This window comes from Cynoglossus semilaevis, chromosome 8 (assembly GCF_000523025.1).
Source record: "Cynoglossus semilaevis isolate Cse_v1.0 chromosome 8, Cse_v1.0, whole genome shotgun sequence".
NCBI lineage: Eukaryota > Metazoa > Chordata > Actinopteri > Pleuronectiformes > Cynoglossidae > Cynoglossus > Cynoglossus semilaevis.
The window spans coordinates 6,215,012-6,228,529 of record NC_024314.1 but is presented as its reverse complement, the minus strand read 5'-3'; the positions used below and the strand labels follow the sequence as shown (position 1 = coordinate 6,228,529).

Here is a 13,518-nt window from a genome sequence, read left to right as displayed (position 1 = left end):
CTAGGAAATGAATGGCATACACAGATCACTTTTATGATTTACGTTAATGATGTGTCATAATTGTTTTGCCCCATGGAAAAGACGAAGTTGCAAGAGTAGAGAGAATTGAGTCATAACACTTCATTAATGTTGGGGCTGGGAAAGATAACGTGATAGAACAGACACGGAGAAATGAAAATAAAAGAATGACTGATTATGACCTTCTATGAAAATAAAAGGAATGACATTCAGTTCCCACATGAAAACAATTCACTGCTTACAGAGCTTGCATAAGGCGGATAAGGAGGGGCCATATCAGACAGTGCAAATTACATTTTGTGATTTCTGCTCCAAACACTGTTATCATGTTCGCTGACTGACAATTTTATTGGAGCTCAGGTCTTAGGTGGCACACTGGGTCAGTGGAGGGGAAAATGTCCCTGTGTCCCCAGACCTGTATTAAACACAGGTTACCACAAAAAGGTCAAAGGTCATCTCGATTGTCTGACCTGTTGATTTCACACATGTACTTCTTATTTTGTTTAAATTACCTCTTCTTTGCAGATGTAGCCTTTGACACACACAGAGACACATACTTTTTTTGTCCTATAATAATAGCTGGATAAATTTATGATGATTTTCTTTTGTGAACTTTCTAGATCTACAATGAAATGATCCGTGACCTTCTGAACCCATCCTCTGGCTTTTTGGACCTGAGAGAAGACTCAAAGGGAGTGATTCAGGTGGCAGGCATCACTGAAGTGTCCACCATTAATGCTCAAGAAGTGAGACATGCTACCTTGTCTTCATACTCCTCTTCAATTTAAACCCTAATATCAGGATTTGGTGCCTGTTAAAGACAAACATCACAGGTTTTTACGTGTGTGTTGTCAGATCATGGAACTGCTAATGAAGGGGAACAAACAGCGGACCCAGGAGCCCACAGCCGCCAATCAGACGTCGTCTCGCTCCCATGCTGTGCTGCAGGTGGCTGTCAAGCAGCAGAGCCGCTGTCGAGATGTCCTGCAGGAGGTCCGCTTCGCACGCCTCTTCATGATCGACCTTGCTGGCTCCGAGCGAGCAGCACAGGTGCGTGTGTTCTGTACATGTGTATAGTTTTATGATGCTAATTTTATGAGGAGAAAAGGTTTTTTTTTACACATTTCCAAGACTCAAACAAATTAAAAGTTTATATGTTTGTAGATATATTTATTATATTTGATCAATTACTTGTACTTATATTTCAGTGAGTTTTTTGACAAAACTGTAACACAGCTGATAGTATCACTGCTAAAAGTCAAAGCTTTCTTTGCAGCGAAAAAGCCTCCAGCATTGTTGTTAGATAATAATGTGTGCCTTTCATAAAATAGTCATTAAGGCCCTAGTCAGACTGAAATAATAAAAAAGAAATCAGAGATTTGATTATACAACTACACTTCGAATAAAAACCTAGTGTGCAGTTGATAATTTGAGCTTTTCTAAACCAGGAGAATAAGAGAAAACTGAAGATGATGAGCTTTTCTATGATTTCCAAATCAATAGCCTTTTCCAGCACAGCTGGTGCCGATGTGCTCTGCTGAGAATACTCTCTGCAGCTTCACACCACCACAGCCAATACCTTGATTGGAGCCACATAGAGAGACACAATACAGTCTGAAACTTCCTTTCAGTTGCCTAATTGGGCGTCTTTAGATTCAAGTCAGTCACTGAAAACTGAATGCACCACTACGGACCATAATATGGCTGCCATTATGTACAACCTGCAGTTGTCAGTCATTTGAGGCTGTGCTGCAGTTTGAGTCCAGCTGAGCACTGAAGGACAGGAGGTCGAAGTTAGTGCCGGAACGGCCAGTAGGGGACACACACACAGTACTACTTAATACATATTTACCTTAATTATTTTACATGTAGAGTTCTTGACAGTGACTATAGTATCTGTCAATCTCCTGTAGAAGTTGTGAAGAAGGTAGAGATGTTGTTTGCAAAAGGTGTTTACGACTAAGAAGCTGGTGCTATTCTGACACCTAGTGGCAAAAGATAATGTTTGTAGAAAAACCTTTGAAGTGTAGTATTATTCTCAGGGTAGTAGGCAGTTCTTCATTTTAAAATATTGATGAAATCCGCAAAGAATTCTGAAATATTTGAAAAAATAAATAACTGTTTTAATTTGTTTACCTCGTTCTTAGACCCAGAACAGGGGTCAGAGGTTAAAAGAGGGAGCCCACATCAACCGCTCCCTCCTGGCCCTGGGCAACTGCATCAACGCCCTGAGTGACAAAAACGGCAACAAGTATGTCAACTACAGAGACAGCAAGTTGACTCGTCTTCTGAAGGTAAGACACTTTAAAGACAGTTTAAATGAGGTTTGGATGGTTATCCACATGTTTTATGTGTAATTCTGTCAAATCTTGATTGACAGGACTCTCTGGGCGGGAACAGTCGAACCGTCATGATCGCTCATATCAGCCCTGCCTCTGTGGCTTTTGAGGAGTCTCGCAACACGCTGACCTATGCTGATCGTGCCAAAAGCATTCGTACACGGGTGAGTCCAGGATTCATATTTAAAAGTTAGAGATAATTTTATTTTTTTATTATATACAAACATATATGAACTCAACTTCTATTACCTTCTTATGCTCAAGTAAATTTGAACGTTAACTGTACAATGGACGATCCATGTTTTTAATGAATGTCCTAATTGTGTTCCCAGGTAAAGAAGAATCTGATCAACGTGTCCTACCACATTGCTCAGTACACAAACATCATCTCTGATCTGCGCTGTGAGATTCAGAGACTAAAGAAAAAGATTGCAGATCAGGCGAGCCGACAGGTGAACTCCGACCGAGCGGACATCCGCCATGTCCAGGGTAAAGGAAGTTATATGTTTGCTGTCTCTAGTGTTGGACTCTACTGCTTTAAGTCCTCTGACGATCTCTCCCTGCTATTTCAGCTGAAGTCCAGGCTCATTCCAGCCAGAGTCGAGACGAGATGGACAGGTTGAGGGAGCAGCTTCTGGATGCCTTCCGTCAACAGATGGAAATCAGGAAGAGCTTGATGGAGCTGGACAACAGCAACATGGAGATCCAGATGGACACCTCCAAACACCTGCTGACCATTGCAGAGTGAGTGAACTTTTCGACATCTCTGAACCTCTCCTTAGCTGTGACTTCAGATGATGTCGGTGTAATTTGTGGTGTTTTCTTTTCCTGTTAGTTGGGAACAGGAGCGAAGTCGACGCAGGAGGAAGTGGCGTGCAGAGAGGAAGAAAGAGAGCATGAGTAAGGATGAAAGCGAGAAGGACTCTGACTCCCCAGAGTCTCCTCCTGACAGCACGGAGACGAGGGAAGTGGCGATTGCCCGGGAAAATCTAGTCGCACTTATGGCTGAGCAGAAAAGGATCCATAAACAAAAGGTAGAATGATTCTTAAATCGACTTCAATTAGTCACACATTTAGGTCTTCACTTTAAATGTTGGCAAGATAATTAACCCTGATCCTGTAAGACACAAAAAACAAACCAAGTACGTTCACTGAAATCTCTGATTTTGTCTTTTTGAATTAAGACATTGTTGGAGCGCAGGTTTCTGGAGCTTCAAGATCACGCCCGCCGCTTAGAGGAGCTGCTTCCTCGGCGGGTCAGCTCAGAGGAGCAGCGTGAGGTGCTGGGCCTCCTCTGCAAGGTCCACGAGCTGGAGATCGAGAATGCAGAGATGCAGTCGCACGCACTACTCAAGGACAACGTCATTCGCCAGAAGAACTTTGTGGTGCAGCGCTTTGCGCAGCACAGACACCTGTGTGATGAGATCATTCAGCAGCAGAGACAGTTCATCGATGGTGAGCGGTTCTCACTGCTGCTTTGTCAAAGCGTTGATGATAAAACGTTCTTATTTCTCACTGCCGTTCCTGCTTGATGGCTGTGTGTGTTTCAGACCACAGTCTGCTGGTCCCCCCTCACCTTCAGGAGCTCTATGATATTTACATGAGGGAGCTGGATGAGAGGAAGCTTGACAGAGCAATGGCTCTGGATAAGACTATGACCAGCAGACACGCTCTAAAGGTACAGTCAAGTCCAACAAGTCTGATTATAATTACACTAGTAGCATTAGCCATTTGACTAAAATCCTCCTGATCTTTTTTCAAGGAGGGCTCTTTGCCTAAGATCACTCTGTCCAGTCAGGGTCGTAACAACACTCAGGATCTGGACTCAGATCAGGAGAGTGTACGAAACATGTGCTCCGATAACAGACGGGGGCCAGGCAAAATACGCAGACATACCCTCCCTCCAATTCTGCCCGAGCCTGAGCTGTAAGTGAACACGTGGGCCAGAATAAAAAATAATAAAAATGTTCTTCTTCTTCATTCCTGTATTTAACTTTTTTTTCTTTGATAGGGAAAACAGAGTTTTTAAGAGCAGCCCTCATGCCAGGCAATTGAAAAATTCAGCAGTAATGACGCCACCGCCTATTCATGGCAAGGGTAACAGAGAGGTGAGGTCGCTGCCTACAGCCAGTTTGTCTGTTCAGTCTGAAGATAATGAACAAGTCTCACAGTGTGAGACTTGTTCATTATCTATGGGCATACTTCTATAAAAACATCTGGCATCAGTATTCAGTCTCAACTGTGGCATTCAGCCATTTTATTCTGCTTCTTAAATTATGTCCTCAAATGAACTAAGTGTAATTAGCCGTCATTCCCTCAACAAACAGATGTCCATCACAGAGAGACCCAGTTTAATGTGTCAAAATCAAGGATTTTATTTTAATGTTAATTTATTTATTAAGTTTGGTGAAAATGTTCCAGTTTGTTGTAAAAGTCCAGACACACTGACGTTCACCTTTTTTCTCTGCAGCTCCAGCCGTTGGCTCCTGAGATCTCACTGAGCTACAGTCACCTCAGCCACAGTGTCAGCAGCCAAGTGGACTCATCACCTGAGAGCAGTGAGGCCAGTGCTGATATCCCACTGTCACATTCTGGTAAGATGTGCTGTCCATTCATAACTGAATTCAAACAGTTAATTCACCTTTACATCATGGAGTTAGGGGCTGATCACAGATTGATGAAGTAACATGTTAACAATGATCGTTGCCAAAACTCCTAAAGTAACTCCTTAGTGTTTTTATTTTGTCTTCCTATTTTGTGTGAATGTGAGGAATGATGCTGAGAAGGTCATTAATCTGACTTTTTCTTTTTTAATTTCCTATCCAAACTCAACTGTTATGAATGAATAAGATCATCTGAGTTTGGGCTCTTGCTCTAACATATTAGGTCATTCTTGACAAACGTGCAAAAATCCAGTTGACTCAGTGAGCAGGTGAACTACTAGGTGACTAAATTATTGGCCTGTTGTCCCACAGAGAGGCAGCAGATCCTAAAGGGGGTTCAGAACATTGTAGCAAAGGCCGCCTGTCGTCGCACCAAGGCCTTGGAATTAGATGCCCTGCGATTACCACAGCCCTCATCTCCCCTGGATCCCAAAAAGCAGAAAAGTAGCCTTTCCATGGGTGAAACGCCCCCTAGAGGTCTGCCTATGCGACAGGACCGACAGCCTAGCCCTGAACTTAGACATGCCACCTCGGACGATAACTTGTCCAGCAGCACCGGGGACGGACCTGGCCCTCAGGTGACCTGGACGCGACCTCGCAACCGTCAAGTTACTAACAAAAATCAAACCCCCAGAGAAGTGGACTTTGAGGCTCGTCGTAAGAAGAGGCGCTCACGTTCTTTTGAAGTCACCGGTCACGCAGTGAGTATATTTTGCTAACAATTCCGTTTTAAGATATAACATTTTGTAAATTGACCACAGATTAGTTTAAATTGGATTTTTAGTTTAAGGACCAGACTTCAAACTGTCAGTTGATCGCTGATCTATTCATGCTAGCTCCCTCAAACCAAGACAATGACAGCTCAGAGGTTTCGACCTCTGGATAGCACATCAGACCCTCATCTTCACATCAATGGTCACCCCCAGGGCCCTGGACTCCGTCCACATCACAGAGGGATCCCTCTTCTCGCCAAACTCCGAGCACCCCACACTGGCCAGCAGATGGGTAAACACCTGTGATCGCTAATGCACAGATACACTACTCTTCCATGAGCTTTCTTTATTGAGTTCCATCATTTATTCTGTCTCTCTTCACACAGGCTCAAATGCAGAGTCCTCCACACATTCAAATAACATGAAGAGAGGACCACATCTACGTCAACCACAGCCTCTGCTCTATATCGCCACCACGGGTGCTGGAGGGCAGCGCACCCGCAGACACTGAGCTTTCCCACCGTCATCTTCAACACCAGCACCAGCTCCCACACTCAAGCTGACACTGACTGAAATGAACGTCAGTGATTGACAACAGACATGAGTGTGAGGCAGTGTCGTGGAGGAAAACCTCACCGTAGCTGGATGCCTTCACACATGGTCTCCTTATGGACATTGATGGCGCTGACAGGCTGTAAACTGACAAGCCTACAGATGCTGAAGTCTCCTCCCATGGTTTCACTTCAGCCTGCTGTTGAATAACTGTTATTGTGATGTCAGGATGGTGTCGAGCTAGTGTCAATGCACAATATTTGGTGCATTATGAGTCTATAAAGTGTGGTGATAATCTGTGCTTTTTATAAAGGCCATAAACCAAGACAGTGAGCTGCGGATGAGGGCTCACAGTAATAATTAATGAGGATCACATGGGTGTATTAGACTAAATAAAAATGACAGGTCATTACATTGATGTGAATATAATGGAATGGTGCGCAAAGGCCTACTGTCAAAATGTTCATTATCAGTGTTTCGTGTAGTGAGGTTGAAACACTGATCTGACCAAACAGATGAAAATCTTCACTGTTGACACTGGTCTAAGGTTAACCTTGTGTTCTGTCCTTCCACATGCCTTTCTTACCCAAACAAATGTGTTTGTTGTGTAGATAGTGACAAAGTTCAGTGTCACAGGATGCTTTTTCAGATTAGGTGTCTGTATTTTTATTGAATTATTTAACGTTGCCTTTTCTGTTATGTTGTTGCTGTTGTCATTGTTTTCATATTTAGTACTTTCTACTTTGTTTTGTACACTTTTTATTTGTACACAAATAAATTCAAATGAGTTTCCTTTATATTTATGAAAATAGTGCATTAGTGTTTGTGATCGATTTAAATGCTTACATACATAGGTTAACATGTTAAGTACATTTACACATAATAATTTAACTATCGATAGTGACATTATTCCTGCCTACAAAATGAAATCTTCATAACAGAGGTCCATTGATTTGGTTTTCTGCTGTTTAATATTACTACACCCCGGCGACTCTTGGTGTACTGAGCAAAACCTTCCACTAGAGGTTGCTCTGTGATCAGTTCCGATCACAAGGGAATTTGTGACGTCGAATATATCCAATGACAAGTCGCCCTTTTCATGATAGACATCAAAATGAACGAATGAGCAGTGAGATTACAGCACTTGGGCGGGAGTTCACGTAAAGCTGATTTGCAACCCGCCGAAGCAGCAGCAGTGAAGAAGGAAAAATGGCGCTGACGCCGACGCGGACCGTTCCAGGATCAGTGTCCTTATAGGGAACTTTTTCTAGGCACACGGGTGAGTGGGACTGCCACCACTTGTTGCATCCACGGAGTGAGGTGTCCTCGTGTCGTCCACGACATTTGTGTTTTACGGGTTTCTCAGTCGATGTGTGTAACGATGAAAAACTATATAAATCGGCAGCATTGTTGGCAGCCATGATGGATTTATATACGTAACATTCTTGCAGGCAAAGAAGTCGAAAATTACATCGCAAGTAATTTAATGTAGATAAAATAGCAGGTGGATTCGATAATGCGCATCAGCGTGCACTTGTTTTGCTACTGTTTGTTTAACATTAAAGCAACACAGCCATTAAAAGAAACTGCAAAATCTCTGACTTGTGCTGGTTGTAGCTTTGCGTAATGTTTCTTCTGCGTTTTGCACTTGCAGACGCAATTACTGGCTTCATGGTGCACAGCTGCAAAATTTAAAAATGTCTGAATGCACATTACCTCGATGATTACTGTTTGTGCAGGCCATTTGAATTATTAAAGATCATCATTGAATAATAATAAGTTTGTATGATTTAAATGGCAGTCTATATAATAATATAGAAGAAACAAACTCAGCAGAATTGTATCCATAGTGTTGTATCAGTTATATTAGGTGTTTTCTCCAGTTCAGCTAATATACAGTACAATATGTTCTAATTCACTAACTGCATCATCTCAATGCGTAAATCAAACTTTATAGGCACTCTCATACAGTACTCCTTACATAGTTTTTTACTTCAAATATACAACCATTGTATTATGAATTCTGTTTCTTAGTGTGTGTTTTTTTTCTACTTCTTTCAGAGTGGAAACCTATCTCCTCAGACTGACGGGTTGTCTTCAACAAGAACTGTTTAAAGATAAGCAGTAGCTCTTCATCGGTATGAATATGGATCAGTCTGCGAGAATGTTAGGTCTGGATGCCCAAGGGAACATGGTTTTTACAGTGGTGAAGCCAGTCATGAGCATCTTTCAGGTTTCTTCGGACCAAGGTGGCAGTGTAGTACAAGGAAGCATGGATCTACAGGGACTGTCTGACAGCACACTAGTCCTGCCCCAAGTCCAAGTGCAAGCTTCATTAGATCCGAATCAGGTGGAAATGCAGAACATGCAGCCTCAAGTTCCAGCCCAGATGCACGTTCCTGACCAGGTTCAGAGTGAGCACGTCCCTCAGACTCAGGAGCTGCCACAAAACTCAAGTACAAATCAACTGTCCAGTTCACAGATGCCTTTTGCAGAGGTGTCATCCCTTCTGGATCCTAACATGAAAGGCTCTAAGGCTCGTAAGTAGTCAGTCGTAGGAGAAGTACTAACATTCCCATGGTAAAATTAGCTTGATGATTTACTATTTTTCCCCTCACCTGTAGGAAAGTACCTTATCTCATATGACGAAATTAAACGTCGTCTGCAGGCCCCAGAGAAGATGTCTCTGCGCTCTTTGGCAGCCTACACTCGGGTCAGCAGAGGTCCAGCCAGCAAGAAAACACTGCTGGAGTCACTGAACGTTCTAGGTTTAACACCAAGCACTACTACCTCTGTGTCTTCCTCATTTTCTAAACTCACTGAAGGTAACGTGTGTATATGCATCAGTGAAAACACAAGTCATTTTGGAAAAACTGCCTTGTACTGCAAAACAAATACAAATACATTTTGACGTTTTACTATTTTAGGAGACACCAAGGCTTTATGTGAAGATATGAAAGATTTTGCCCACGACTACATTGACTACGGCAGCATGGCTAAACAGCTTATCCCAGAGACAAATACAGTTCAACATTGGTCCAAAGTCATTGAAACTAAGTACGTTCTGCTTCTACACATTGAATCTTGGCTTAAAATGGTTTTTTTGTATTGAAAGAAACAACATGATGCTTTTTATCTTCTCAGAAACCATCTTGAGGATATGAGAAAATGTTTCAAAGACCCAGTCAACAGTAATGCTTTTGACAACGTCACTCATGGCCTTGGATTGGGAATGTTAGATGTTGCACTGGACACAATCATAATGGTAATCGAACAGCAGATCCGCATCTTGTCTGGTGCAGCGGCGTCCGACCCTGCGGACACAGGTACGCCAATGCGCCGCATTCGAAGGCGCCATCGAAACACGCTTGCTAATGATGCCCAGAAGTCTCACAAAGTATCTGGAGATGCCAAAGACCAAGGAAAGATTATGTCCAAAGCCAAGGGGAGAAGCAGAGCAAAGAAAAAAGTGAGACAGGAAGTTGGAGCTGCTGGTCAAGTGGAAACTCAAGCAGAGCAGTGCCATCACGGCGGCATGGAGCAAAATGTACTTATGGTTTCTGTGGGATATGAGACAGTTCCTAGTGGTCTTAATGCAGCTGAAACCGTTTGACACGTGTCCATTCTGAAGAACTATTTAAAACTACTCCATTGTTGGTGACATAAGACATTGGGTCTGGATGTGGCTATACGCTGCAGACGGTTAGTTTGAATGGCCTGAAATCAAGAACAGAAAAGGGGTGAAAAGCAACACCTCCGTCCTCCCTGTGGTGCAGTTTCAACCTGAGACCAAGTCATCCCTCTGCTGTAAAGAGGGTTTCCAGTAACAACAGTTAGTACACAACACATTTCCCTAAAAACTCCTCTGTCTTTATTTTCTTTTTGGTTTTGCTAGTGGTTAAGAGGTTTTCCAGTGTTAACTAGCTGTCGATGACAGCAGTGTAACGCAAAAAACGAAGAAGAGCTTGTAGAGTGAGGACTGGGATGAGCCCAACATGTTACTTCAGTCGTTCATGTTCTGAACCACTTAAGAAAATGTTTTTCCTGTGTTTTCTATTTTCCTGTATTCTTTTATTTCTGAGGTTTACAGACCAACAGATCACTAGACCCTGTACAGCTCCACAGTACAGTACTGAGCCAGGACAGCCTGTCCTCCTGTCCTCCTGTCCTCACTGCAGGCTAGATGTATTGAAGTATTGAAGCTTTTGTCCCATACTCGTTCAGTAGCAAAAACCTTGACCCACCTCTAGGGATAAATTAATAGAAAAAGAACAGAAAACATTTTCTTTTTCTTTTCTTGTTGTTTTTCTTATTTATTTATTGTTTGCCTTCGACTGTTCTGTACTACAGTGGAAGAAGTAACGCTGTGTTTTTACAGACAACAGAAAGAATGGATGGAACATAAAGAGTCATATTTTTTTTCCAAAGAGAAAGACATTTCTGTGCTGTGATAGCTTTCATTACTGTGTCAAGTGAAGCTTCACCATTTTAGTTTGATGTCTACGTTGTGTTATTCCTGCATGGACAGAAAAGGCCCTTCATATTTAAAGGAGTCATTACAACCCTAATGTCCTCATGAAGCTGTTTGTGCTCTTAAGACTCCAGTCGAGTCAGGAGTCATGGGTTTTAGAAGGTCAAAAATGACCACCATGGTGGCATATTGTATTTAAAGTGTGCCTATGGCTAATGGGTAATAAACAGGCGATCGTAGAGGAGAAAACCCAAGAAATGCAGTGGATTGTCCAGGATTCTTTAGATGGTTAAAGATGTGGGACATATTAGAACTGTTAACAGTGCTGACATATTAACCCTACATCCTCTACATAGAGAGCCTTACTGTAAATCCTTTAGTGGCTTTACAGAGGATTTTCCCTGCATTACCCTGGGAGCCAGCTGGAGTAGGAGGAAAGAAAATGAGAAAACAAAACAAAAAACATTTAATTTGACACAAAATCCTTTATATTGCAAGTAAAAGCTAAGTGTGCAGTGAACAGATGCAGAAACACTGAGGTGACATATTTTCCCAAACTGATGAGCATAGCAACTATGAACTGAAAACCAAAGATAACGGAGAGAAAGAGGGAGGGAATGCAAAGTCTTCTGCGTGAGGATGACAGTCAGGATGAAGAGGTTCCACCGCCAGCTGTCCACACACCACAGTAGGACGCAGGATGGGACACACTAATGTTCCGTTCACCTACAGGCACACGGACAAAAACAAGTCCAGTCGACTGCAGCCCAATAGTACAAACAATAACGGTGAGTTTAGTGTTGTTGTAGAATTGTAGTAGATTGTATTGATTAATGTATTCCCCTGCTCCCCACAGACAGACTAAACAATGCTCTGGGGGCCATCAGAGTCCTCGGTTTGGAACGGATTCACGATGACCTCGCTCCACATCTCAACACCGTGCTCACCAACATGAAGGACGGCAGTGAGTCCATTTACATTAGGTTTATTTTCCCTTTATATCTACTGTAGATGCACTGAGGCTGAGGACACAGATGTGGGTCAACAGGCTCCAGGTCAACCAGCTACCATGTCTAAGGATACTGCTTATCACCATCAGATAACCAAACAAAGTTCTTCAAGTTGCAGTTTCCAACCTTTCACTCAGCCAGGTCTAATTGTCTAAATTGAAAAATCTAACCCTGGTCTAGTACAGTGTATGATATACACAGATTTATTATGCATTTGAATATCACTCAGGTTATTGTCTATTTAGACAAATTTAAATTTGTTGGAATAATTGTAAATGTTTTCACTTGTGTCCAGGGAAAGGCACGGCTGAGCAGGTTGTGATCAGTGGTATCCTGCCCATCCTGGCCCTGTCTCTGAGGAACAGAGGCCCCATCACTGTGCTCACTGCAAAACTAGTGGCTGAACTCGCCAAGGAGCGTAAGTTCTTCCATTGGTTTGACATTGTTACTTTCTGTTTGCTGCTCTGGGGTCAAAATGGAATAACACTTTTTGTTTGTTTGTGTTTTAGCTGTGGTTCGAAGAGGATTCAGTGACGCAGGGTTGATCACAGCCCTTCTGTCAGTGCTGATCAGCACTGACCAAGAACTGCTTTTTCACGCTGCAAGGGCCATCTCAAGAATGTCTTATGACAGCTGTGAGTGGAAGGAAAATGTGTTTTTAATCACTTAGAAAAACAATTCAAATCAATCATTCTCTTTCAACTCTTGGCTTCAGTTAAGCAGCAGGAGCTGTTGCTACGCCAAGGTGTGGTTCCTCGCCTCGTGGCCATCCTGCTTTGTTTTCCAGAAAAGGAGGCCCTGGAGGAGGTGTGTCTCCAGGCCCTGTGCAACCTTGGTGGAATGGGAGTGGCAGAAGAGGCAGGGATGGTGTGGGAGAGGGGTGTGTCGGTGAAGCCAGGAGAGACTGTGTTCCACGGTGTGTCTCCACACACCTGTGGTTTTGCCTCTTCTGTTATTCATGTGTGCGTGTCTCAATGGGCATCGGGTCAGTACGCAGTCAACTTTGAGGTTTTCCAACGATGTTCATCCTCCTTCTGGCTGCTACATGGAAACAAGGCCACTGCAGGTTGGTCTCCATTTTCTGGCTTTGGTGCCTGTTCAAGTCTGTATCAGTTCCTCAAGGCTCCTGCAAAGAATATTCCCAACACAAAAAGTCTGAAAACTCGAATGTTCCACACTCTCCTTTGACAATACTGGTCACAAAGACATTTTATACAGTACTATTGACCTTTCTAATATCCTTGTGTTTTGTTTTGTTTTTTGTTCTAAAGTAGAGCATTGTGACTAATGTAAGTGGCATCTTGTCTGTCTCACTGACATTCAGACATTTTATCAAGGTCAAACACTAGGGACAAAAAAAAAAAACGTGAAAATCTTCGCTTAAGATTCATGATATATTTGTATTGCGTACACGAAAATGATTTTATTATGAGTATACCTGACATTTTGGAATATCTGCCTGGTTATTGTCTGTGATGTTCTGAGGGTTTTCAAAGTAATTGATCCACAGTAGGATGAATGCCCTTCCCCTGAGGCAGAACTCCCCATTTTAACAGACGACTAGTACAGGGAAGAGGTGGACAGTGGATTTGTTCATTGGTGGGAATGACCTGCAGAATCTGGGGTCATTTCCCAGTGGCTCCGCCTTCTCTTCCCACTGATTAATTTAATATTTGTTTAATGAATTTAAATTTTATTATAAATTTATTTTCCATTTAATATGAGAAAAATATTTTTGATTTCTTCAGCAAA

At 42.6% G+C, this 13,518-nt stretch overlaps 3 protein-coding genes across 5 annotated transcripts in view; all 3 read left to right on the top strand.

Annotated features, from left to right (window-relative positions):
• The window catches only part of kif19 (kinesin family member 19), a 22,144-nt gene extending 14,889 nt beyond the window's left edge, over positions 1 to 7,255 (top strand). The window contains exons 7-21 of the mRNA XM_008314336.3: positions 639 to 764; positions 874 to 1,068; positions 2,166 to 2,312; positions 2,399 to 2,521; positions 2,690 to 2,846; positions 2,930 to 3,101; positions 3,193 to 3,391; positions 3,542 to 3,812; positions 3,908 to 4,035; positions 4,120 to 4,283; positions 4,369 to 4,465; positions 4,828 to 4,951; positions 5,333 to 5,721; positions 5,857 to 6,025; positions 6,120 to 7,255. Of these exons, the coding sequence (XP_008312558.1) occupies positions 639 to 764; positions 874 to 1,068; positions 2,166 to 2,312; positions 2,399 to 2,521; positions 2,690 to 2,846; positions 2,930 to 3,101; positions 3,193 to 3,391; positions 3,542 to 3,812; positions 3,908 to 4,035; positions 4,120 to 4,283; positions 4,369 to 4,465; positions 4,828 to 4,951; positions 5,333 to 5,721; positions 5,857 to 6,025; positions 6,120 to 6,244 (2,586 nt within the window). The 3' untranslated portion in view covers positions 6,245 to 7,255. The remainder of the gene's footprint in view (positions 1 to 638; positions 765 to 873; positions 1,069 to 2,165; positions 2,313 to 2,398; positions 2,522 to 2,689; positions 2,847 to 2,929; positions 3,102 to 3,192; positions 3,392 to 3,541; positions 3,813 to 3,907; positions 4,036 to 4,119; positions 4,284 to 4,368; positions 4,466 to 4,827; positions 4,952 to 5,332; positions 5,722 to 5,856; positions 6,026 to 6,119) is intronic.
• Positions 7,256 to 7,443: 188 nt separating this feature from the next.
• LOC103381798 (uncharacterized) lies at positions 7,444 to 11,014 on the top strand. 2 transcript variants are annotated; one of them, XM_008314334.3, is made up of 5 exons: positions 7,444 to 7,564; positions 8,347 to 8,825; positions 8,910 to 9,110; positions 9,213 to 9,342; positions 9,430 to 11,014. In XM_008314334.3, exons 2-5 carry the CDS (start codon positions 8,426 to 8,428, stop codon positions 9,896 to 9,898), a joined length of 1,200 nt encoding a protein of 399 aa, XP_008312556.1. In that variant the 5' UTR covers positions 7,444 to 7,564; positions 8,347 to 8,425; the 3' UTR covers positions 9,899 to 11,014. The 2 variants fall into 2 exon arrangements, with proteins under 2 accessions (XP_008312556.1, XP_008312557.1); XM_008314335.3 differs by having other exon boundaries at positions 7,507 to 7,656.
• A 147-nt stretch (positions 11,015 to 11,161) lies between these two features.
• Positions 11,162 to 13,147, top strand: LOC103381796 (rap1 GTPase-GDP dissociation stimulator 1). 2 transcript variants are annotated; one of them, XM_025057588.1, is made up of 5 exons: positions 11,162 to 11,544; positions 11,617 to 11,720; positions 12,062 to 12,184; positions 12,276 to 12,401; positions 12,482 to 13,147. In XM_025057588.1, the coding sequence occupies exons 2-5, from the start codon at positions 11,708 to 11,710 to the stop codon at positions 12,952 to 12,954; spliced, it is 735 nt and encodes a 244-aa protein (XP_024913356.1). In that variant the 5' UTR covers positions 11,162 to 11,544; positions 11,617 to 11,707; the 3' UTR covers positions 12,955 to 13,147. The 2 variants fall into 2 exon arrangements, with proteins under 2 accessions (XP_024913356.1, XP_008312555.1); XM_008314333.3 differs by having other exon boundaries at positions 11,613 to 11,720.
• Positions 13,148 to 13,518: the final 371 nt, after the last annotated feature.